This window comes from Desmodus rotundus, chromosome 11 (assembly GCF_022682495.2).
Source record: "Desmodus rotundus isolate HL8 chromosome 11, HLdesRot8A.1, whole genome shotgun sequence".
NCBI lineage: Eukaryota > Metazoa > Chordata > Mammalia > Chiroptera > Phyllostomidae > Desmodus > Desmodus rotundus.
In genome coordinates this window covers 54,991,601-55,003,961 of record NC_071397.1, presented here as the reverse complement: position 1 = coordinate 55,003,961, position 12,361 = coordinate 54,991,601, and the positions used below count along the sequence as shown (strand labels likewise).

At 37.7% G+C, this 12,361-nt stretch overlaps 1 protein-coding gene across 5 annotated transcripts in view; it reads left to right on the top strand.

Annotated features, from left to right (window-relative positions):
* ASCC3 (activating signal cointegrator 1 complex subunit 3) overlaps nucleotides 1–12,361 on the top strand; it is a 327,691-nt gene that overhangs the window by 291,801 nt on the left and 23,529 nt on the right. For all 5 annotated transcript variants that reach the window (XM_024551762.3, XM_045188637.3, XM_053914249.2 and 2 more), the window contains one exon: nucleotides 5,476–5,700. In XM_024551762.3, coding sequence (XP_024407530.2) covers nucleotides 5,476–5,700 — 225 coding nt within the window. The remainder of the gene's footprint in view (nucleotides 1–5,475; nucleotides 5,701–12,361) is intronic.

Below are 12,361 nucleotides of genomic sequence, written 5' to 3'. Positions count from 1 at the left end.
GGAAAGTACTTTACACAGCATTTCTCAGTCCCTTGGACTCCCTGTTTCCCTCCCACCACTGGGCCTTTCCATAGACCGTCCCCAGAACTCTTCCACTTCTCTCTCATCTGGTTAATACCTGCCCTCCTCTGTGTCTCAGTTCATCTGCCTTTCTTTCAGGAAACCTTCCTAACTGGGTCAGATTTCTTTGCTAAACTCTCTCATGCTTCCATACATACAGCACTTGCCAACATAACAAATTTACATTTACTTACATGATTGAATAATGACTGTCTTCCTCATACTGTAGATATGCAACAAATATTTATTTAAATGAATTTATTTCATTCAATTTTTGAAATAGATATTTGCCTGTTAATATAGTCTAAATTTGTAAAACAGGGAAATAACACTACCATCAATGTCCTTTTTATTAGTCCTCTTGTACTATATTCTTAGCATACAGTAAAGGCACAGGTTTCTGAAATTGTAAATCAAGTAAGAAAAGGTGAAGATATATTATATACAGGTAGAATATTCTAAGTGTTTCATTTTACTGAATTCCAAATAATAAAATCTTAAAGGGTTCCATCATATGGTCTTGCTTCATAGGCAAGATCCTATGCCTGTCAGATTCAGATCAGAAGATCCGGGATAGCCCTATGTGAGCTTCCACTCCCCCAGGCTCCCAATCTGCACTCTGGCCCAGACAAGCGCCAGCCTGCCTTCCCTCACTGTAGATTAGTTGGCGTTTTCTAGAGTACTATATAAGTGGAATCCTACAGGATGTACTTTTTTTTAGGGTCTGTCTTCTTTTATTCAGCATAATTATTTTGAAATTCATCTATGTTATGGTATGATAGTTCATTCTTTGTTTGTTTCATAAATGACCTAATTTTTTTTTTTTTTTTGCTGTTGTTCAAGTACAGTTGTCTCCATTTTCCCACCACTACTTTCTCCCACCCCACCCACCCCACCTCCCACAATAGTTCATTCTTTTTATTGCTGAGTACAATTCCACTTTATGGATAAAAAAGTTTGTTTATCCCTTCGGCCTGTTGATGACCTTACGTGTTTCTCTAGTTTTTCACTTTATAAGTAAAGCTACTGTCAAGCACTGTGCACAGGTCTTTTTGGGCTTGCTTTTCTTTTGGGTAAATTCCTACGAATAGAATGGCAAATGTGAAACTGTTCTCCAAAGAGATTGTAACTTTTACATTCCCACAAGCTCCATAGGGAGTTCATTTTTTGCACATTCTTGCCAATACTTGGTATGTTAGTCATTTAAATTTTGGCCATTCTAATTTTTATTTTCCTCATAACTAATGATAGTTCATGTGTTTATGTAAAATGTCTGTTACATCTTTGCCCACTTTTTTTAATGGGCTACTTGTTTTTTACCCTAAGTTTTGAGAATGTGTATATATTCTAGATACAAATACTATATTAGATGTATGATCTGCAAATATTTTCATTATGTCGGTTATATTTTCATTGTCTTAACAATGTCTTTTTTTTGGAGGGATGAAGTTCAACTTACCAATTTTCTTTATAGAATGTGCTTTAAGTTATTTTATCGATGCAGTCTTTTCCTAACCGTACACACCAAAGATATTCTCCTATGTTTTCTAGTTTTAGATTTAACGTGAGTGAATTTTTGTATACAGTATAAGGAAAAGATTGAAGTTGGGGAGTGGTGTTTTTCGGGTTTTTTGCTTATTTGCATGTGAACACCCAATTATTCCATCATTTCTGGAAAAGACTGTTCTTTCTCCACTGCTTTGCCTTTGAGACTTTGTCTAAAATAAGTTTTTCATATTTGTATGGGTTTATTTCTGGATTCTTTATTCTATTCTAATACAACACTTCCAGAGTTCTGTCAGTTATTCTAGGTTCCTTGCATTTCCATATGAATTTTAGAATTGTGATTTGTAATAAGAAATATGTATTTGCTCTTGAAATATATATTTGGTCTTCATCCCTGTTTCTGGCATAGAGCTAAAGCCCTTGTAATTTCCTAAGTGATGAAGAGCACAGTAAAGGTGCCTTTTGTCATGTGAAGTGAGGTGACTTTTGGAAAACACCTAAGAATGGAGACTCCTTGACAACCATGTGGTTAGAAGGTTGGGAATTTTAACCCCACCATCTCATTTCACCCATGACCACCCCCCAGCCTCTGGGGGAGGAGAGAGGGGATGAATGAAGATGGAGTTAATGACTGATGACTGATGTTGTAATTAATCATGCCTATGCAATGAAACCTTCCTAAAAACCCAAAAAGGCAGAGTTTGGAGAGCTTTCCAGTTGGTGAACACATGGAGATTGGTCCAGCTCCGAGAGAGTATGGAAGCTCTAAGCCCTTTTCCCATACCTTGCCCTATGCATTTCTTTCATTTGCCTGTTCCTGTGTTACACCCTTTCATAGAAAACCAGTAATCTAATAATAATTATTGTAAAATATTTCTGAGTTCTGTGAACCACTCAAGCAAATTAACGCAACCCAAGTAAAGTGTTGTTGGAAGCCCAATCTATAGCCAGTCAGTCAGAAACACAGGTGATAATCTGGGCTTGCAACTGGCATCTGAAGTGGAGAGGAGAGTCAGTCTTGTAGAACCGAACCCTTGATGTGTGGGATATCTGACGCTGTCCCCAGGTAGATAGCATCGGAAGTGAGTTGAACTGTAGGACACCTAGCTGTGTTTCAGACTTGCTTGTTGGTGTGGGTCTCTCCTTACCACTCACCACCCCCTACTCCTGCATGTGCACATATTGGAATCCTTTAAAAACATCAATTTGTCAGTCAGCCAGCCAAAGGATAAAAAATCTGCTGTGATTAAGATTGTATCATATCTATAGGTCAATTTTGGGAGAATGAAGGTATATATTTCTCTTTAGTTACGTCATCTTTAATTTTTCTTAGCAATGTTTTGTAGTTTTCAGTGTACAGGTCTTTCGTTTTTTGGTTTTTTTTTGTCAGATTTATTTCTAAGTACTTAATATATTTTATGCCATTAAAATTTGTTTCTTTAGTTCTGGTTTTTGGTTGCTAATATCCAGAAATACAATTGATTTTGTGTGCTGATCTTGTATCCTGAAACTTGCTAAGCTCACTTATCCTGGTAGATTATTTTATACATTTCATTGGGTTTTCTATATTGATGAGCATATCATCTACAAATAAAGACAGTTTTACTTCTTCCCTTTCACTCTGGATGGTTGTTAATTCTTTTTCTTGCCTTATTGCACTGGGTAGAACCCCCGGTAAATGTTGAATTGAACTACTAAGAACAGAAATCCCTGTCTTGCCCTTGCTGGTGTGGCTCAGTGGATTGAGTGTCAGCCTGCAAACCAAAGAATCTCTAGTTCGATTCCCAGTCAGGGCATATGCCTGGGTTCCGGGCCAGATCCCTAGTAGGGGGGCATGTAAGAGGCAACCACACATTGATGTTTCTCTCCCCTTCTTTCTTGCTCCGTTCCCCTTCTCTCTAAAAATAAATATAAAATATTTTTTGAAAGGAAGGAAGAAAGGAAAGGAGGGGGAGGGGAGAAGAAGAAGGAAAGGAAAGGGAAAAGGGAAAGGAAAAGAAAGAAAGAAAAATACATCCCTGTCTTGTTGCTGATCCTAAGGGGAAAGCATTCTGTCTCTTACTGAAATATGATGTTAGTTGTGGGTTTCTCAAAGAAAACCCACAGGTTGAGAAAGTACCTTCTTTTCCTAGTTTGCTGAGAGTTTCGGGGGGTAGATGTTAGATTTTGTCAGATTTTTTTTCTGCATCATTTCAGATGATTTTATGGTTTTTTCTTTAAGTTTATTAGTAAAGTGAATTACAGCAATTGATTTTCAAATACTAAACTAACCCTGTATTCACTCATTGCACTCACCTAGTTTGATATTCAATTGTTAGGCACATATACAGTTAGAACTGTTACATCTACTTAGAGAATTGACCCCTTTATTATTATGTGATTACCTTCTTTATCTATGATCATTTTCCTTCCTTTTAAGTCTGCTCTGCCTGAAATTCATATAACTCCTCTTGTTTTATTTGATTAGTGTTAGTATGCTATATTCTCTCCATCCATTTACTTTAATTTATATATGCCTTTAAAGTTGTTTTCTTGTGGACAAAATATAATTCAGTCACATTTTTTGATTCATTCTGACATCGTCTGTCTTTTAATCAGTTTATTTAGATCAGCGACATTCAAAGTGATTGTTGATAAACAGTGGACTCCTGAACAATACTGGTTTGAACTGCATGGGTCACGTATATGTAGATTGTTTTCAATAAATACACAGTCAGCCTTCCATATCCCTGGGTTTCACATCTGCAGATTCAGCCCACTGGGGATCAAAAATAGTATTTGAGGGAGGGGAGTTTGTTTTTGTTTGGGGTTTTTTATTTGTTTCTTTGTTAAGAAAAATGGAGTATTCTGACTTATTTCAAAATGGTGCATCAACCCCCCCCCCCCGACCCGCCCCACACTAGAAAAGCCCACAGGGATTTTTCTTTGATATTTACTGTGAGAATCTGGTCAAACTCCTGAAGGTAAATTTCACAGTTTTGTGGGAGTCCCCTGTGACTGGTCCCCATGGACTTTTTAGCTCTCAGGGTTGTCCACACAGAACCTCCCCCAGTTCATCAATTATAGTTCCGGTTTTCTCAGCCTGGCACTGGTTCCCTGGCAGTTCCTGCTTGTGAATCTCTGCTCCTCTTAGCGGTTGACTCCCTGAATTTGCCTGTGTTTCCGGTCTTAGAGATAGCATTTGCCCTGTGTTCACCCCCTATATGGATCCAAGAAGAGTTGTTGATTTTTCAGACTTTCTAGGTTTTTACTTGTTAGAATGGAGTGATAGCTTCCAAGCTCCTTACATGTGGAACTGGAAACATGAATTTTGAACAATTTTATTTAAATCTAATGTATTACAATAAATTTTAAGTTAATGACCCTAATCTTCACCCTTTTCTTACCTCACCATTCCTGTCCTCCTCCCCCTTGCCGCAGCCCTGCCTTATTTCTTCCGCTCATCTATGGATCTCTACTTAAATATTACTTTTCCAAGATGCTTTCCCTGACCCTCTAAAGTTACTAAGTCCCCAAACCGAATGTCCCTTCGGTACTCCGTACTGACCGTATCATAGCACTCATTACACTTTGTAGAACTTTTTGTCTTTGATGTGCTCTCAGTTTCTGATTCACTGCTGTGGGCCCAGTGTCAGGCATGATATTTGATGCCCAGTAGGATCTCTATTATTTTTGTTGACTGAATAAATAAGAAGAGTACTCATGAATTTCAGATATATTATATATTACTCGCTTTTCCTTACATATTTATAATAGTATTGAACAAAGCAAAACTTTAAGGGATACGGTTATCTATGTTTTTTCTAAACCATGTTTTAAATTTTAGTAGTTAAAGCTAAGAAGTATATTATTATACTTTTCACCTAGCATATTAATAATATACACATTTATGTTGTTTTCTTTTTTCAGGATGCAGAAGAATATACAGATTTGCCAGTAAGGCACAACGAAGATCATATGAATAGCGAACTGGCAAAATGTCTTCCCTTGGAATCAAACCCTCATTCGTTTGACAGCCCTCACACCAAAGCGCATCTCCTGCTACAGGCACATCTCAGCCGAGCCATGCTGCCCTGCCCAGATTACGATACCGACACCAAGACAGTCTTGGACCAAGCTCTCAGAGTATGCCAGGTATGAAGTCATTTCTAATACCTACGTTTTCTCCTGTCCCTTCTTTTTTTTACCCTGTTCTAGAATAAAATGTACTTTCATTTAAACACTTTTATTATAGCATTTTTAAGAAAAACCTGGTGAATCAAATTAAGAATTTTCAAAAGAAAAGCAAATATAAATGCAATAAGATGATAATTTCAGTCATTCATTCGACCAAAATTTTATTGAAGGTAATCAAGCACCAGGTACTTTTCTAGGCACTGAGCTGACAGCAGCAACTAAGAGGAATATCTGCTGTCATGGACTTTCAGTCAAGATGAAGAAGACAGACAATTAAAAATATAAGCCAGGGGGTTGGAACTGCTATTTAAAAATAATAATAATAAGGTATAATATATAACTAAGGAAATACAGAAAAAGATGGAAGGTGCTGATTTGTACTACTTTGTAATGTGGTATTGAGGGACTATCTTACGTATAAAGTTACATTTAAGAAACAATTGAAGGAAGGGGCTGAGTCCCAGGGTTCTCTGGAGAATGTATTCCAAACACTAAGAAAAGCTAGTGCGAAGACTTTCATGTAGGAACTTACTGGGTACATCCAAGGGAAATCAAGGAGGCCATTGTAAGAGAAAAGGTGGAAAGGTGTGGTTGGAAATGAGATCTGAGAGGGGTAGGAGTGGCGATTATAGAGCAAGTGGGGTGAGGTCATGTAGGGAGTTTGCAAACCATAGTAAGGATTTAGATTTTACTCTGAACGAGAGGGAAGCTACGAGAGCAGTGGTTCACCAGTGGTCGTGTTGGAGTTATCTGTGCATAGTTACCATACTCATTAAAACAGAAATCCTCAAGTATCTATTACTTCATTTAAAAATGCAATAATAACCCCATTATATGTTAATATAATAACTTGATTTTTCATTTAAAAAATAACTATATTCTGAAAGTAAAAATTAATGAAAAGTATAGCATTGTTTTTCTGTTTTTGCAAGTATGTTTAATATGTAGCTTAATAGAAGTCAGGCAGATTCATACATCACCTTTTGTGATGTCTGTTACAATGTGTTTTAGTTGAAGTATATGAAGAAAATCCAGCCTCACAGAGGTGTAGTTTAAAAGGGAAAAGTATTTTTATAGCCTTTCCCACAGATAATTGTGGAAGTTCTTCTTTGATACCATATGAAACCTTGACATGTCATTCATTCGATCAAAATGTCAGTGATATTTTGATCTACATGTGATGTTTTTTAAAGGTTAATTGCAATGTGGTATCTGAAACAGTATCAGTGGTCCTTATAACCTGAAAGCTTTAAGGCTCAGCAAGAAATGATGGTGGCCAGACCACCTTGGTATGAGTGAGATTGGTAAGAATTGTTCAGATCATATATATATATTTTTTTAAGAGAACAAACATTCTACTAATGGATTGGACAGGATTTTGAGGGAAATTGAGGAACCAAAGATGATTCCAAAGCTTTTCTCCAGAGCAACTGGAAGGCTGCAGCTGCTGTTCACTAGGAGATTGTGAGAGTAGCCGGGGAGGGGAAGCATAGCTAAGTGCTACAAGATTTTGAGTTTTCTACATTATACATTTTTGGACATTTCTGTAATAAATGCAACTTTTTAAATTTTCAAAAGACCTAAGGTGTTTTTACAAGTAAAATGATGAGTCTGTGAAGATTTATGTACAACAATGTACATTATGGAATCATTTCAAAATTAAAGGCTTGAAAATAACCAAAGTATCTTTCCGATTATAGAACACTGCAGAATATTACAATTCTATTTATGAATTCTACATCTCTGTAGAATATCTACATCTATATGTGAACATGTACCTAGAGAGAATATCCAGAATAGTATTCACCAAAAGATTAACAGTAGCCATCTCTGTGTAGCAGAATGTGGGATGATTTTTTATTTCTTCTTTATGCTTCTTTAAAATGTTTGAATGTTTTAAAATGAGCTTCTAACAATTTTATTTTATTATCAGAAAAAAACCTTAATTTTGTTATATAAACAAATGGGAATGTTTCCTAAAAGAGAGTAAGCACAAACTTAGTGGGAATTAGAAGGGAAGTAAGGCTATAATAAACACATAAATTTTTTTGACACTCTTTTTGTAACCACACATGGTTTACCTCTCTGGGAAGATGATTTGCCACTCTTTGTTAGTCACACTTTATAAACGGGGGTTAAAGTTCCTAACATTTTCTCTGCAGCCCAGGATACTCATTTTTGTTTCCTATAAGTGTTGCCCTCCCTGCCCCCGTTAAATGCTGACCTGTTAATGAACCCAGGGGTCAGGAAGGTTTGCAGATAAGTTGCAGGAGGGATTACATTTTTATACATACCGATATATTTATAGATGTACATATGTGTATCATGTATAAACGTTTTTATTTTTTAATTATATTTTATTGATTATGCTATTACAGTTGTCCTGATTTTCCCCCTTTGTGCACCTCCACCCAGCACCCCCACTCCCTCAGGCAGTCCCCACACCAATGTTCATGTCCATGGGTCATGCGTAAGTTCTTTCACTCCTCCATTTCCTGTCCTGTCCTTTACACCCCACGGCCATTCTGAAACTACCTATTAGTACTTCTTAATCCCCTCACCTCTTTGCCCATCCCCCCCAGTCTCCCTCCCATCTGGCAACCATCAAAACACTCTCTGTATCCATGCTTCTGTCTCTGTTCTTGTTTGCTTAGTTTGTCTTTTAGATTCAATTGTTGATACATATGTATATTTTGCCATTTTATTGTTCATAGTTTTGATCTTCTTTTTCTTAAATAAGTCCCTTTAACACTTCATGTAATAGTGATTTGGTGATGATGAACTCCTTTAGTTTTTTTGTTGTCTGGGAAGCCCTTTATCTGCCCTTGCATTCTAAATGGTAGCTTTGCTGGGTACAGCAATCCTGGGTGTAGGTCTCTACTTCTCATGACTGAATATTTCTTGCCAATCCATGCTAGCTTACAAAGTTTCTTTTGAGAAATCAGCTGACAGTCTTATGGGAACTCCTCTGTAGGTAACTAACTTCTTTTCTCTTGCTGCTTTTAAGATTCTCTCTTTATTTTTAACCTTCAGCATTTTAATTATGATATGTCTTGGAATGGGCCTTGTTTGCATCCATCTTGTTTGGGACTGTCTGTGCTTCCTGGACTTGCATGTCTATTTCCTTTGCCAAATTAGGGACATTTTCTTTCATTATTTTTTCAAATAGATTTCCAATTTCTTACTCTTTCTCTTCTCCTTCTGGTCCCCCTATGATGCAAATGTTGGACCTCTTGAAGTTTTCTCAGAGGCTGCTTATTCTGTCCTCTTTTTTTTTTAATTATTCTCTTCTCTTCTCATTGTTCTGATTGGTTGTTTTTTGCTTCCTTATGTTCCAGGTCATTGATTTGATTCTAGGCCTTATCCACTCTACTGTTCTTTCCCTGTAAATTTTTCTTTATTTCAATTAGTGCATCTTTTGTTTCTGACTGGATCTTTTTTATGCTGTTGAGGTCCTCACTAAGTTCCTTGAGCATCTTTACAACCAGTGACTTTGCATCTGATAGATTACTTATCTCTATTTCATTTAGCTCTTTTTCTGGAGTTTTGATCTATTCTTTCATTTGGGCCATATTTTTTGTCTACTCATTTAGACAGCCTCCCTGTGTTTGTTTCTATGTATTAGGTAGAGCTGCTTTGACTCTGTGTTGTGGTAGTGTGCCCTAATGTAGTAGGTGTCCTATAGTGTCCAGTGGCACAGCCTCCCCTATCACCCAAGCTTGTTACTAGAGGTGCACAATTCATGTGGGCTGAGTACACCCTCCCCTTGTAGTTGAGCCTTGGTTGCTGTTGGCAGATCAATGGGAGGGATTTACCCAGACCAGTCAGCTGCAAGGATTGGCTGTGACCACTGTCTACCAACCTCCATGGAGGATCAACTGTGCGGGGACAAGGTGGTGGTGCCCTGATGTGGTCTGTAGCTGTCCAGTGAGTGTGCTGGCCCTGGGGTTTCTGGGGTGGTGCAGGCCAAGGTCAGCCCCCACCTGTGATTTGCCTGGGGCCACCCTGCCTGTGCTACAAAGCCATCTGAGATGGCTGCACACTTGTGCTGGGCTTGGAGATTCCCAGGCAAAGCCAAGATGTGAATCTAGGCTGCCTGCTGCTAGTGCTGGGCCTGGGGCTCACTGAGCCAGCTGTTGCTCATTTGAGGGGATTTAGGAAGTTGTGACACATGATCCAAGACCAACCATTCATTTGGAAAAGCAGCTAGGATGGGCCCATAAATTGGGGGGACAGAATCTCTGGGGTATCTCCAAGGCAGGTCAAACAGTGTTAGCCAAGTTAATGGAGTCTCAGATATGGCACCAGCTTGCCAGCTCTGTTGGGGAAGGGTTTAGAAAAGAGACAATGTCCTCTGCTTGCCTTGATGCCAAACACTTCAATTCCTCCCTTTATGCCACTAGTATTTTTAAAGATACTACCCCAGTGCTGGAGCTCAAGTGGAGTGAGTCTGGGTAGGTGAGTCTATGTGTGGGTTCTTTACGAGGAACTGCATGGGGCTCCAGTAGTTTCTTCCACTGACTCAATTCCTGCTAGTTTTTGCAGCCAGAAGTTGTGGGGACTTACCTTCCTGGCACTAGAAGCCTGGGCCAGGGAGCCTAGTATGGGGCTCAGATTCCTCATTACCAAGATATCCCTCCTGAATTTTTATCTACCACTTTTATCTACCATTTTTATCTACCAATTTTTATCTGGTGGGTAAGGGACCAGCCCATTCCATGTCTGCATCCCTCCTACCAGTCTGGGTGGATGTGGTTTCTTTAACTCTATAGTTGTCAGACTTCCATTCAACCCAGTTTCTGAGTGATGGTTGTTCTATATTTTAGTTGTAATTTTGATGTGGTCCACCTATGCCTCCATCTTGACCAGAAGGGTGAAAGTTTTCTAATCAGATTGCTGGTATAATACTTTCTTTTTTAACACTCAGTCAGTAATGATTCAAAGGCTATATGATAATAGAAATTAGCAATTTCTAAAGGATTCTATTTATAAATTTGCTATAAGGAAAAGGATTCAGTCAGATACTTTTAGCCTCTATTAGATAACTTTGAATACAGCATCTTGGGATGACATTTACATTTCTTGAATATTTTTTGATCCTTTTAAATAACATCTAAAGAGTAATAATTTTCTCTTTAATTACAAAAGTAATTCTTGTAGAAAATTTGGAAAAACAACATATTAAAATAGTCATTTTTAGTAATTATACCTTCACCCCCATGAATATGAGTTTCTGTTCTTTTTGTTAATGAATGTTTAAATTCTTAGTTTAAAATGCTTTTTAATTTTTTATTTCGAAATAATTTTAGACACATAAATTTATGTTTTAAGTTTGTAAAGATAGTAGAACAAAATTTCAATATATTCTTTACCAGCTTCCTCTAATGTTAACATCTAGACTCAGTACTAATCTAGGCCTATTAACTAATCTATAGACCTGACTCAAATTTTATTAGTTTGAATTTTATTTCATTAATGCCCTTCTTCTGGACCAGGATCCAGTCCACTGCATTTAGTTATCATATGTCCTTGACTTTCATGACCTTGGCACTTCTGAAGAGTACTGGCCAGTAATTTCATAGAATTATGCCGCCATTTGGGTTTACCTAATGCTTCTTCACAGGTACACTGGAGTTATATATGATTGGCAAGAACACCACAGAGGCGACGTTTTGCCCTCTCAGGGTATCATCAGCAAGCCTGCAGCATGGATGTCTCCTTACTAGTGATGTTTACTGTTTTTACTTTCACACTTGAGATGGCATCTGCTAGGCGTTTCTACTGTGAAGTTACTCTTACCCTTCTGTAATTTCATTGGTTTTGTGGGAGGTCCTTAGATGTTTGAGATCATGCAAATATCTTGTTTCTCATCATACATTTCTACATTATTTTCAGGTCCATTGATGATATTTGTCTAAAGTAATTATTACTATCGTGATTTTCTATTTTCATCATTCCCAGAATTTATTGTAAGAGAGAACTTCCCCTTCTCCTTTATTTATTTACTTTATTCACTTATTTATCTATGTAAGTATAGTGTTTGTTTTATTCCATTGGGTAAAACCCGTTACTCTCATTATTTATTTTGCTGCTTATATCGTCTCAGAGTCAGCCACTCGGGCCTCACCCTCGGTCCTGTATTCCCTAACGTGGCACATCATTTCATGAACACCACCTTGCATTTTGGCATCTTGTACTTTTCCGCTGCCCCAGCCCTGGAATCTGACATTCTTCTAAAGAGCTCTGGTTTCTTAGAATGATGTTAGAGACTAAAAGCTGAGCACTTGGTGACTCCATCTCTACGTGGGTGTCTTTGCCTCTAGACCCAGTCAGTGAACAACACTATGAAATAGAACTACGTGTGCACAGACATCTACATTTAGTTGTCTGTCTATTGATGAGTATATGTGTGATTATAGGGGGTGGGGGGGTGAGAAATATTTGTATACATAAATCATGAGTTCATTCTAATACCTCCAATTCTAAGCCAATACCAAAGGCTTCATTTTAGCCATCTCCCCTTTTTAATTTATGACTCCTTTCTCCCTTTTTTAATTTATGACACCTTGGATTAGTGAGAAACTTGGCTCTCATTAATCCAAGCACACTTACTTCTTTC